Raw genomic sequence first — 12,575 nt, forward strand, 5'->3', positions numbered from 1 at the left:
TAGTTCCTCAAAGTGGAGTCATATCTCTTAAACTTTGCACAATCACAAATTCATTGTGTGTGATTTGGATTTAATGCGATTGGCCAACTCAAATAAAATGTATATAGTTGTACAGTGGGAAGAAAATAATACATAAATCTAAGAAGTGTGGCCTCGTTTTCAAGCTTTTAGAATAAGTCTTAACAGCTGTGTATGTTTATAGTAACTGAATATTTGTACCCTTTCTTGCAAAAAGTAGCTCTATATAATTCACTATATGATGGTGAAAATTGTGAACAATCAAATTTTGACTAAATTAGATATAAGTCAAGCTGTCAGTTTAGGACGGGGGGTGATAGTGAGTTATAAATGTTAGTAGTGATACAAAATGTATACTTTACTAAAATTAAACTACAATTGGATCAACATGATAGAATCATACAATAAAATGAAAGTTTATACAGGCAACATTAGAAAATATTCTATTTTTGTAGTATTTTCTACGGTAAACTTGCAAAAGTGGTTTTCTATACTCACATCACTTTGCAGGTCATAAGCCTTTCTGGCCTGAACCACGTCATTAGAGTCCGGAAGACAAGTCCAGTTGTGTAGTTTAGTCCTGTAGTTGAAGTCATTGACTTGCTGTTGGCATTTCTTGGCTAGCTCCAGATTCAGCATGTCCACTGGGAGGTGGAATTTAGTCTTGGACTTGTTGAAGTCCTTCTTGTACAGAACATCACTTGCAATCTTGGCTGAGTTCAAAGCCAGCACGATAAGCGGGTCGTCCTGACAGCTCAGCGCTCCGATGTGGTGACCGACCTGCTTGCGGTACCCTGTCTTGTATTTATACTTTGTAGACAGACAGAAAACAAAAATGAAAAAGAAATGTTAAGGACCCAAGCATAAGGATGGCAGAAATACACTGGGTTATATGTTACATACATCACTGATGATTTCTCTTCCGTGTTTAGCAGCGATGATGGAAACAGCGTCAGGCTTCATGTCGTAGCCTTTCCTGAACATTTCCTCCACAGCTTCTCTGTAATTTTTCTGCAAAGGAATAAGACCGTAAAGCGCACCATAAACGTGCAAAGATATATTAGGTAAAATTGCTTTAGGTTTGACATACCCTGCTGATGTTGTAAGCGTTAGCTTTGGAAAGCAGCAGCTCAGGAAGGTCTGGGGTCACATGGTTTTTTATTTTTTCTGCCTCCCATGCAGCAATGTAGTTTTTCTGTTGAGAAAAATTAAGGAAAGGTCAAATTAGAAAACCGAGTAGCTCTTCATCAAATAATCAAACAAAATTCAAATGTGCACCTCTGTACCTTATTGATGATCTCAGCATTTGCTTTGGCTAGCACCATGGGCATGGCCATCATGTCAGATTTGTATTTAAATGTGTCTGGTTTCTGCTTGTAGAGACGGTCGCTCAGAATTTTGGCAGCATTTTTGGCTTTCACTACATCCAGGGAACCAATGGGTATCCATCCGACTCCAATGACTTCATCTCTGTCAGCTTTGTACACAGCCTGAGCGAGATAGTTTAAGTATTAGAAAGTAGATAAAAAAGTTGAACGATATTGTAAGCTAAATATGTGATAGAGGGACTCACATCACTCTGGAGATCATATGCTTTTCTGGCCTGCACCACATCGTTAGAGTCCGGCAGACATGTCCACTGGTGCAGGCGAGTCCTGTAGTTGAAGTCATTGACTTGCTGCTGGCATTTCTTGGCTAGTTCAAGATTCAGCATGTCAACTGGGAGGTTGAATTTGGTCTTGGACTTATTGAAGTCCTTCTTGTACAGAGCATCACTGGCGATCCTGGCTGAGTTCAGAGCCAGCACCAGCAGAGGGTCATCCTGGACGCTGCGAGCACCGATGTGGTGACCAACCTGCCTCCTGTATCCTGTCTTATACTTGTACTAATAGGACCAGAAAAAAACATTTTTTTTTTATGTGAACAAAGATCACATTTGATTTCAATATAAGTCAACTAAATAGACAAAGATTACGGTCTGTGGGACTCACATCACTGATGATATCCCTTGAGGCCTTGGCAGCCTTGACAGAAATTGCATCTGGAGGAAGGAAGTAGCCCTTGCTGATGGTCTCCTCAAAACCTTGTCTGTATAGTTTCTGAATAAAAAAGAAAGAAAAAATATGAAGGGATTTAAAAAAAAAACTGAATTCTATTATATCTACTTGAATGCTTGTATTCGTTGTATACCCTGATTCTGAGAAAGTTTTCATGCAGAGAATCAACTACAGAATAACCTTTTTCTTTCTCTCTCTACAGTGAATAGGGACGATATATGTTATATGCATACAAAACCTTATGCGATTCCCTTTGGTTCGGAGGTGAACTGGTGGGACATATAATTGAGCTTTTTTCAACATGTTAAATATCTTATGCCTTCTGTTTTCTTTATCACTCTTGTTCCCAAACTCCACCCTCCCTTGATTTGGAAAAAGTCTGTAGTTCCATCGATGTGAAAGTTAACGCACCTTTCACTTCTTTTATAGGAAAACGAGTCCTGACATATAAAAGGCAACTAGATCTGTGCCCATCTTTTACCCTGGCATTAAACACAGCACCGGATGTTTATTGGTTCCCATGTGTAGGTGTTTAACCTTCTCATGAAAGACTTTTACAGCCTGTTTGTAAAAAGGAGTGCTACCTGAGTCATTCATCCCTGCTGCCATCAGACTTTAGAATACGGCACTATAACTGCAATAAATAATCTGCAATCACTATTTAATACCCTGTACAATAAGCTTTGCAGTAAAACCCCTGTGCAATAACCGGTGCAATAATCCTGTTATATGTGGATGCACTGTATATACCCTTTTCCGCTTTTTGGCATCTTCTTTTGACTATTGAGCCGATGTGACAAATGAATTTCAAATGAATTTCTCCACTGTGGGATCAATAAAGGTTGTTGTATCCTATATCATATCTCTTAAAATGTAATTCTCCATTGTTGTAATGTGCAGTACTTTGGTCAACTATTTTTTGCTTTTAAATGTGCTTTATAAATAAGTTGAATATGGATTTGTCTCTCCTTTAATTAGGTTTTTGTATATAAGATTCACACTTCAGTTGGGTCTCTTCCGTTCGCAGAGAAGAAATGAACAAATCATTGTTTTAGTTGCATCACTAAACTACAGGTTTGAAGGTTGATTTAAAAAACATCTTTTTATCTAAAAATAAAACCCATGTTTAGAGTCTATGTGTCAAAGTTTCAAGGCAGGATAAACTTAAATGCTAAATAAGTGATACATTTTTCAAAGTTTGTAGAAATGATCGCAAACACATGACTGACTATTAAAGCCACAATAAAATAGCCTTTGTCTGTATTATTTATTGAATCAAATGGAGGATTAAAGATTTTTTTATTTGCAAAATAAATTTTACTAACCTTGCTCATGTTGATGGCATTTTGCTGGGAGAGGATGATCTCAGGAGTATCGGGTTTGATGTGCAGTTTGGTCTTTTCGTTCTCCCAAGCCTCAGTGTAGAGGCGCTAGCAACACAGAACACAAAAACAACATTTATTTAAAGCAAAAGAGGCAAATAAAAATGGTTCTAGAAATCTATGCGAAAATCAGTATTTACCTTGTTCATCGTCACTGTGTTGTTCTTAGCCAGAACAAGGTTCATGGCATCAATGGGACTGGTGAATTTCACTGTGCTGGGGTGCTGGCGATACTGCCTTTCACTCAAAACCTCTCCAGCCTTCTTGACTTTCTCCACATCCAGCGAACCAATGGGGACCCAGCCCAGACCCTGGAGCCACTTCAGGTCTGCTTTGTAGACGGCCTGGAAAGCATAGAGGGTTTTAATGGAGGGAGTTTTATAATGAAATGTGATACACGCATGAAAATAACTAAGGATCACATACATCACTCTGTAGGTCATATGCATGCCTGGCCTGGACAACGTCGTTAGAGTCAGGCAGACATGTCCACTGGTGAAGGTGAGTCCTGTAGTTGAAGTCATTGACTTGCTGCTGGCATTTCTTGGCTAGTTCAAGATTCAACATGTCCACTGGAAGGTTGAACTTGGTCTTGGACTTGTTGAAGTCCTTCTTGTACAGAGCGTCACTGGCGATCCTGGCTGAGTTCAAAGCCAGCACCAGCAGAGGGTCGTCCTGGATGCTGCGGGCACCGATGTGGTGACCGACCTGCTTCCTGTATCCAGTCTTGTACTTGTACTGGTTGAAAGTAAATCAAAAATAAATTTTAGCAAATGCGATGATCCATTTAGAGTAGTACCTCTGATATATAGAGTATAGTGAAATTGTTGTTTGTTGCTTACATCACTGGCAATGTCTCTGGATGCTCTGGCTGCAATGATGGAAATGGCATCGCCGCGCAAGTCGTAGCCCTTCTTTTTGGCATCTTCGTTCGCCTGTTTGTATTTTTTCTAAGAAAACAAGCAAATGATGCATGTTTGTGTTTTTCCTTTACTTAAAGAGAAGCAGGAAGTTGTTAACCCCTTATGTTTTGTGAACATACAATGCTATAGTTGACATTGTTTGCTTTTGCTAGAAGAACATCCATTGCGTCAGGCATAACATGGATCTTTGTCTTCTCGTTCTCCCAGGCTTCGATGTATGCTTTCTGTGATTATAAAAACCAATAGTATGAAAGGACAGTTAAGAGGTAAATTATGCATGACATGGTAGAATAATTCTCATGTGATTTTTACCAACAGCGGTTTGGTTTCCTACCTTGTTCATAACCTGAGCATTTGCTTTAGCTAGTGCCAAGGGCATATCCTCAGTGGTGCTCTTGAATCTAAAGTTGCTTGGGTGCTGTCGGTACTTCCTTTCACTCAGGACCTCACCAGCTTTCTTTACTTTCTCAACATCCAGGGAACCTATTGGCACCCATCCAACGCCCTGCAACATCTTCAAATCCTCCTTGTACACAGCCTGGACAATACAAAAATAAATTACCATAAGTAAAAAACTAATTGATTGTTACACAAACAGACAAACCTCCATGTTTCCCTCCATCCATCTATCTATGAATAGTACTCACATCACTCTGTAGGTCATATGCGTGCCTGGCCTGAACAACGTCATTAGAGTCTGGCAGACATGTCCACTGGTGCAGGTGAGTCCTGTAGTTGAAGTCATTGACTTGCTGCTGGCATTTCTTGGCTAGTTCAAGATTCAACATGTCCACTGGAAGGTTGAACTTGGTCTTGGACTTGTTGAAGTCCTTCTTGTACAGAGCGTCACTGGCGATCCTGGCTGAGTTCAGAGCCAGCATCAGCAGAGGGTCGTCCTGGATGCTGCGAGCACCGATGTGGTGACCAACCTGCTTCCTGTATCCAGTCTTGTACTTGTACTAGTAGAAAGTAATGCAAAAAATATATATGCTCAACATAAACAAAATGTCTAATTCTGAGGGATAAAATAAAAATGGTTGCTCTTGGCAGCTTACATCACTGGCAATGTCTCTGGATGTTCTTGCTGCGATGATTGATATGGCATCATTTCGCAGGTCATAGCCCTTCTTCTTAGCATCTTCATTTGCTTGTTTGTAATTTTTCTGAAAATTAAATGTAAAATGTCCAAATGAAATGTACTCTGACAAATTTCGTAGTTTAATTAAGACCACTTGATTAAACGCATGTTAATGATCTAAGCATACATACCAAGCTGTTATGGTAGCTGTTTGCTTTAGCAAGAATAACATCCATGGCATCTGGCATCACATGGATCTTTGTCTTCTCATTGTCCCAGGCTTCAATGTAGGATTTCTGCAAATATGGGTATGCAAGAGTAATTTATGTTTCAATACAGAAGAGAGACACAAAATGATAAACAGTTTGATCTGTAATAAAGACACCATAACATTTGATGAATAAGCCACCTTGTTCATAATCTGGTTATTAGCCTTAGCCAGCGCCATTGGCATGTCCTCGGTAGTGCTCTTGAACTTATAGTTGCTCGGATGCTGACGATATTTCTTTTCACTCAGGATTTCACCAGCTTTTTTAACCTTTTCCACATCCAGAGAACCTATAGGCACCCATCCAACGCCCTGCAACATCTTCAAATCCTCCTTGTACACAGCCTGGACGATACAAAAATAAAATCCCATAAGTAAAAAACAAATTGATTGTTACACAAACAGACAAACCTCCATGCTTCCCTCCATCCATCTATCTATGAATAGTACTCACATCACTCTGTAGGTCATATGCATGCCTGGCCTGAACAACATCATTTGAGTCTGGCAGACATGTCCACTGGTGCAGGCGAGTCCTATAGTTGAAGTCATTGACTTGCTGCTGGCATTTCTTGGCTAGTTCAAGATTCAACATGTCCACTGGGAGGTTGAACTTGGTTTTGGACTTGTTAAAGTCCTTCTTGTACAGAGCGTCACTGGCGATCCTGGCTGAGTTCAGAGCCAGCATCAGCAGAGGGTCGTCCTGGATGCTGCGGGCACCGATGTGGTGACCGACCTGCTTCCTGTATCCAGTCTTGTACTTGTACTGTCAAAGAAGAACAACACTTACTAAAATGTCAGAGATATAAAAGAATGTGTTACTTAAACATCAGTTACCAAACCACTTCCTTTTTAGAGTAATTTATCTATGAGGATTGAGTGATAAGTGTGGGAACTTACATCACTTGCAATATCCCTGGAGGCCCTTGCTGCAATAATGGAAATAGCATCATTTCGCAGATCATATCCCTTCTTCTTTGCCTCTTCATTTGCCTGCTTGTACATTTTCTGTATATACAAATAGGAGAAATTACTTCAGTCATCTCATTATACATATAGAGTGGTGGTTCAACTTTTGGAGAATAATGTTTAGAATGTATAAGAGTATTTACCTCGCTGTAGATGACTTTGTTTGCTTTAGCCAGAAGGATATCCATGGCATCAGGCATGACATGGATGCTGGTCTTATCCTTTTCCCAGGCTTCAATATAGGCTTTCTGTAAAGATACAAAATTTAGTTAAAGCTGGGAAAAAAAGCTTTCCAAAAGAAATTCACTATGAAATGCATCTGTGAAGATTCTCAGTCTTCCAGGTCATTTTCAAGCTTAAACAAGTTCAGTTAAGGCAACTAGACGTGCAGTTTTGATGAAGATGTTTTGCCACTCATCCAAGAGGCTTTTTCAGTTATAACTAGTGGTGGGGAGCACAGAGATTATTATACTGTAGGTGTAACAATCTGTAACTGTGATCTTCCCAGATGGGCTTTTTTTTAAACCAACAAGAGGTCTGCTGGGCGTGCTTTGGTGGCGCAGTGGTTAGCGCACACAACCCATGTATTGTGGCCTTGGTCCTCGACGTGGGCGACCCGGATTCGAGTCAGGCCTGCGGTCCTTTCCCTCATGTCTCTTCCTGTCTCTCATGCCCCCTTTCCTGTCAGCCTACTGTCAATAAAAACAAGCCACTAGAGTTCTGCTGAGAGGGAAGAAAAAAGAAGAAGGTACATCATCATTCCAGGTGTTGCTGGAGTCTCCAAAGGAGGAGGATTTCAACCAGCACCGGATCCCTGTGCACTTCAAACCCGGCAACACCCTGAGAAAAAAAAACTGGTTCACCTCAAAAATAAGACACCCACAACCTGGTTTACGCTGTTCACTGCAGTGAAGAGAGCAAAGACCTGTACATTGGTGAGACCAAGCAACCGCTACAAAAGTGCATGGCTCAAGACAGGAGGGCCAACTCCTCAGGACAGGAGTCAGCTGTTCTCTAACACCTGAAGGATGAAGGACATTCGTTTGAGGACAACAATGTCCACATTCTTGGCAAGGAAGAAAGATGGTTTGAGAGAGGGGTTAAGGAAGCCATCTTTGTTAACCTGGAAAAACTCTCATCAGAGGAGGTGGTCTTAGACATAGCCTTAGACATAACGTTTAACCTGCTTGCAAAGCACTTTTAGGAAACAATACCCAGAAGATTCACCTCTCATCTGCACTCAAGTGGCTCACACAATAATGAGGCATGTGACCAAAACCACTCTGACGAGGGAGTTAACGACCCATCAGAACCCCTCTAATGACCATTAACACAGCCAGGTGACCTCCATGGCCAATCCAGTCGGAGGGATCAGAGCCACATTTTGTTCCCCCAAATTCTTTGTTACGCCTACAGTATATTCATGATAGGCGAAACATCTTCTTGAAAACTTCAGGTCCGGTAGCCTATACTGAACTTTTTAAAAAAACCTTGAAATGTATTATATCTAAACTTCAGTGTGGCTTAGCCCAAATTAGCTACATGGAGTTTAATTGTTATTATTAAAGAAAAAACAATAAATAAAACAACGTGTCTTACTAGGGGAATAAAACCTGAACTAATATGTCAAACAACATGCCATACTTTTAAATAGATGATGCATGCATTTATGTACGATTTTCTTCTAAGAAAGTTGTGTAAATTAGGGGCCAATTTAAGAGATTCAGCTTTCAATAAAAATATATATATATATATATATATATATATATATATATATATATATATATATATATATATATATATAAAAACACTGTCCACGAAAATTCCACATTTGAAGAGAATAGTCAAAAGGTTTTCCTTTATACCTTATTAATAACCTGGTTATTAGCCTTAGCCAGCACCATTGGCATGTCCTCAGTTGTGCTCTTGAATTTATAGTTGCTGGGATGCTGACGATATTTCTTTTCACTCAGGATTTCACCAGCTTTTTTAACCTTCTCAACATCCAGCGAACCAATAGGCACCCATCCAACACCCTGCAACATCCTGAAATCCTCCTTGTACACAGCCTGAGAAGAAATTCATACTCTAGTGATAAGTCTTCAAAAACATATGGTTGCAGTTACGTATTTTTGAAAAAAAAAGAATTCATACTTACGTCACTCTGCAAGCTGTAAGCATGCCTGGCCTGGACTACATCGTTTGAATCTGGCAGACATGTCCAGTTGTGCAGGCGTGTTATATAATTGGTGTGGTTGACCTGAATCTGGTTCTTCTTGGCCAGTTCAAAGGCCAGCATGTCCACCGGGAGGTGGAACTTTGTCTTAGACTGATTGAAGTCTTTCTTGTAAAGAGCATCACTGGCGATCTTGGCTGAGTTCAGAGCCAGCATGAGTAGAGGGTCATCTTGGATGCTGAGGGCTCCAATGTGGTGACCGACCTGCTTCCTGTATCCAGTCTTGTACTTGTACTGTGCAGGGAGCATACAGCGACTGAGTTTGTAATTTCTACACAACGAAAAAAGCAAAAAGTTACTTTGAAGATATAGAAACAAACACTTACGTCACTAGCAATAATAGTCGAGGCCTTGGCAGCCTGAATTGCAATGGCATCAGAGCGAAGGTGATGGCCCTTCTTCTTGGCTAGTTCATTGTCCAGTTTGTATAGTTTCTAAAATGAGAAATATTTTCCACAACTTTAAATTGGATTGCATAAAACATGGCAGGAATTGCATCGATTGCAAATAATGAAAGATGAGTTACAATGTGTAGGAAATGAATGTGTTATACCTCACTGTAGTTTTTCTTGTTATCCCTGGCTAGAACAACATCCATTGCATCTGGCATTATATGGATAGAAGTCTTGTCTTTTTCCCAAGCTTTGGTGTAGGATTTCTAAAACAAAATAGCAAATACTTGGCTTCAATAAAGACTCAAAAGAATTTGGTCAATGAATCAAAAGTGCTGTAAAGTACCTTGTCCATGATTTGGTTATTGGCAGTGGCCAAAACCAGGTCCATAGAGTGCATGTCTTTTACAAATTTGAAGTTGCTGGGATGCTTTCTGTAAAGTTTTTCATTGAGAACCAACCCAGCAGTTTTGGCTTTCTCAACATCAAGGGAACCAATCGGAACCCATCCTACTCCCTTGATGTAGTTCTCATACTCCTTCTTGTACTCGTTCTAGACAACACAGGGAATAGTCAGTTATATGACAAAAACCTACAACACAGTCAACAAATTTAGATTACAACTTTGCACATACATCACTGGCGATAAACTGCATGTTACGAGCAAGCTCCAGGCCCATAGCATCTGGCAGGAGGGCATTAGTATGATGGATCTGCCTGTAGCCAGCAAATGTCTGCACTTTTGTGGCATTTTTAGCGTGAGCCACGCTCATCATGTCCACAGGGGTGTGGTACTTCAGCTTTGCTTTATGGTAGTCCTGCTTGTAGAGCTTTTCACTCTGTATTTTTGCCACATTCATGTAGTGAACCAGTAGAGGATCGTCCTGGAGGCTGCGGAAGCCAACATGGTGGCCTCTGGCCTTCTCATAAGCCAGCTTGTACTTGTACTGTAAGGGTGGAAAATAATTTTAATCACACAGCCCACACAGAGGTGTGCTTTTTTATCTTATAAATGGACATTTTGATGACTTACATTGCTGGCGATAGTAGTACCAGACTTGGCAGCCACAATGGGAATTGCATCAGCTTTGAGGTTGTAGCCTTTATTAGCCATCTCCACTACACTGGCTTTGTAAAGTTTCTGTTAAAAAACAATCCAAATAAGGTAACAAAGCATATAAACTTCATTCAGGTAAAATGTATTACTTTAAATGTAATTTTAGATGACAATTCGTACATTGCTCATATTGAGGGCATTGGCTTTTGCCAGGACAATCTCAGGAGCATCTGGCATGACATGGACTTTCAGTTTGTCCTTCTCCCATGCTTCAGTATAGGCTTTCTGTAGAAAAAAAGAAGAAAACAATAAATAATTTCTATATAAGAAACTATAACATGAGATTTTTATTGGTCAGAGTTTAAATAAATAATAAGGCACCTTGTTCATGATCTGATTATTGGCAGTAGACAGAGCCATGTCCATTGAATCCATTAATTTGCTGTACTTATATTTAGACGGATGGGTACGATACTTCCTCTCGCTGAGAATCTCACCGCCGACTTTGGCCGTTTCCACTGAAAGTGAACCGATTGGGACCCATCCTATACCTTTAATATAGTTGTTCCATTCAGCCTTGTAATTCCACTACAAGCAAACACAACATGTCAGGAATTGATCTTTTACTCTCTAATCCATCCACGGCTTTTGTACAGTGAACATGTTTTGGATTGCAAACTCACATCACTAGCAATGGTATTCATGTTACGTGCAAGCTCCAGGCCCATAGCATCTGGGAGGAGAGTATTAGCGTGCTGGATGTTCCTGTAGCCAGCAAATGTCTGCACTTTTGTGGCATGTTTAGCGTGAGCCAGGCTCATCATGTCCACTGGGGTGTGGTACTTCAGCTTTGCTTTGTGGTAGTCTTGCTTGTAGAGCTTTTCACTCTGTATTTTTGCCACATTCATGTAGTGAACCAGTAGAGGATCGTCCTGGAGGCTGCGGAAGCCAACATGGTGGCCTCTGGCCTTCTCATAAGCCAGCATGTACTTGTACTGGTAAAAAAAAAAAAGAAAAGAAGAGAAAATAGAGTTGTTTGTAATGCATGAACGCTTGTTGCAAACTGTATTTCTGATCTGGTAAATTAGTTTGATTTTAACTTACATTACTGGCAATGGTTGTACCAGACTTGGCCGCCACAATTGGAATTGCATCAGCTTTGAGGTTGTAGCCTTTATTTGCCATCTCCACAACACCGGCTTTGTAAAGTTTCTAGCGAAAAGAAATTAGATTGATACAAGCTATAAAAAGAAACAATAACTGTAGATCTAGCTTAAATTTGCTAATATTTTTCAGCATCAGTTTCCTTTGTAAATAAATGGCTTACCTCGCTCAAAGTCAGAGCATTTGCCTTAGCCAGGACGATTTCTGGAGAATCTGGCATAATGTGGATGGTCAACTTGTCTTTCTCCCAGGCAGCAGTGTACGCTTTCTAAACATTAAAAAACATAAACATGTTTGTTTGTTTTTTTGTTTTAAAGCATGCATTTGGTCACATCTCAGATTTTAAACCTTGTTCATGATCTGGTTGTTCGCAGTAGCCAGAGCCAAATCCATAGAGTCCATCAGTTTGCTAAATTTGAAGTTAGACGGATGCTGTCGGTACTTCCTCTCGCTTTGAATTTCACCGCCCACTTTAGCAGTTTCAACTGCGAGGGACCCAATTGGTACCCATCCGATACCTCTGACATAGTTGTTCCAGTCAGATTTGTAATTAACCTGAAAAAAAGAGCAAACGGCATTAATTTATTTGGAAATTAAAAATTGTATATATAAGGAATAAGTTGTCCATATGACTAATACTAACATCACTGGAGATTATATTCATATTTCTGCACAGCTGCAGCTGCATGTTGTCAGGTAGGAGCAGGTGGTTGTGAGGGATCTTCTTGTATCCAGCCATGGTCTGAACAGCAGAGGCCTGCTTGGCATGGATCAAACTCATCATGTCCACTGGGGTGTGGTACTTCAGCTTTGCTTTGTGGTAGTCCTTCTTGTAAAACTTGTCACTCTGTATTTTTGCCACATTCATGTAGTGAACCAGGAGAGGATCGTCCTGCAGGCTGCGGAAGCCCACATGGTGGCCTCTTTCCTTTTCATACTCCTTCTTGTATTGAACCTAAATGAAGAAGTTACATGTAAAGTGCTATTAAAGCCTTTTTAAAACAATAGATTTATGCTAGAATGAATATAGA

At 40.3% G+C, this 12,575-nt stretch overlaps 1 protein-coding gene across 33 annotated transcripts in view; it reads right to left on the reverse strand.

Moving 5' to 3' along the window:
- Positions 1–12,575, reverse strand: part of neb (nebulin) — an 86,645-nt gene that overhangs the window by 52,606 nt on the left and 21,464 nt on the right. For 27 of the 33 annotated variants that reach the window (XM_038277729.1, XM_038277727.1, XM_038277719.1 and 24 more), the window contains 33 exons: positions 12,188–12,499; positions 11,893–12,099; positions 11,708–11,812; positions 11,485–11,592; positions 11,064–11,375; positions 10,762–10,968; positions 10,561–10,665; positions 10,357–10,464; positions 9,959–10,270; positions 9,670–9,876; positions 9,485–9,589; positions 9,258–9,365; positions 8,854–9,165; positions 8,561–8,764; positions 6,839–6,943; positions 6,627–6,734; positions 6,181–6,492; positions 5,868–6,071; positions 5,650–5,754; positions 5,436–5,543; positions 5,028–5,339; positions 4,715–4,918; positions 4,500–4,604; positions 4,300–4,407; positions 3,884–4,195; positions 3,598–3,801; positions 3,401–3,505; positions 2,010–2,117; positions 1,592–1,903; positions 1,305–1,508; positions 1,109–1,213; positions 922–1,029; positions 517–828 (listed from right to left, as the gene is read on the reverse strand). In XM_038277729.1, the coding sequence (XP_038133657.1) occupies positions 517–828; positions 922–1,029; positions 1,109–1,213; positions 1,305–1,508; positions 1,592–1,903; positions 2,010–2,117; positions 3,401–3,505; positions 3,598–3,801; positions 3,884–4,195; positions 4,300–4,407; positions 4,500–4,604; positions 4,715–4,918; positions 5,028–5,339; positions 5,436–5,543; positions 5,650–5,754; positions 5,868–6,071; positions 6,181–6,492; positions 6,627–6,734; positions 6,839–6,943; positions 8,561–8,764; positions 8,854–9,165; positions 9,258–9,365; positions 9,485–9,589; positions 9,670–9,876; positions 9,959–10,270; positions 10,357–10,464; positions 10,561–10,665; positions 10,762–10,968; positions 11,064–11,375; positions 11,485–11,592; positions 11,708–11,812; positions 11,893–12,099; positions 12,188–12,499 (6,153 nt within the window). The remainder of the gene's footprint in view (positions 1–516; positions 829–921; positions 1,030–1,108; positions 1,214–1,304; positions 1,509–1,591; positions 1,904–2,009; positions 2,118–3,400; positions 3,506–3,597; positions 3,802–3,883; positions 4,196–4,299; positions 4,408–4,499; positions 4,605–4,714; positions 4,919–5,027; positions 5,340–5,435; positions 5,544–5,649; positions 5,755–5,867; positions 6,072–6,180; positions 6,493–6,626; positions 6,735–6,838; positions 6,944–8,560; positions 8,765–8,853; positions 9,166–9,257; positions 9,366–9,484; positions 9,590–9,669; positions 9,877–9,958; positions 10,271–10,356; positions 10,465–10,560; positions 10,666–10,761; positions 10,969–11,063; positions 11,376–11,484; positions 11,593–11,707; positions 11,813–11,892; positions 12,100–12,187; positions 12,500–12,575) is intronic. The other 6 variants (XM_038277725.1, XM_038277717.1, XM_038277716.1 and 3 more) reach the window with 6 other exon arrangements.

This window comes from Cyprinodon tularosa, unplaced genomic scaffold (assembly GCF_016077235.1).
Source record: "Cyprinodon tularosa strain WSP-4 unplaced genomic scaffold, ASM1607723v1 ctg134, whole genome shotgun sequence".
NCBI classification, from domain to species: Eukaryota; Metazoa; Chordata; class Actinopteri; order Cyprinodontiformes; family Cyprinodontidae; genus Cyprinodon; species Cyprinodon tularosa.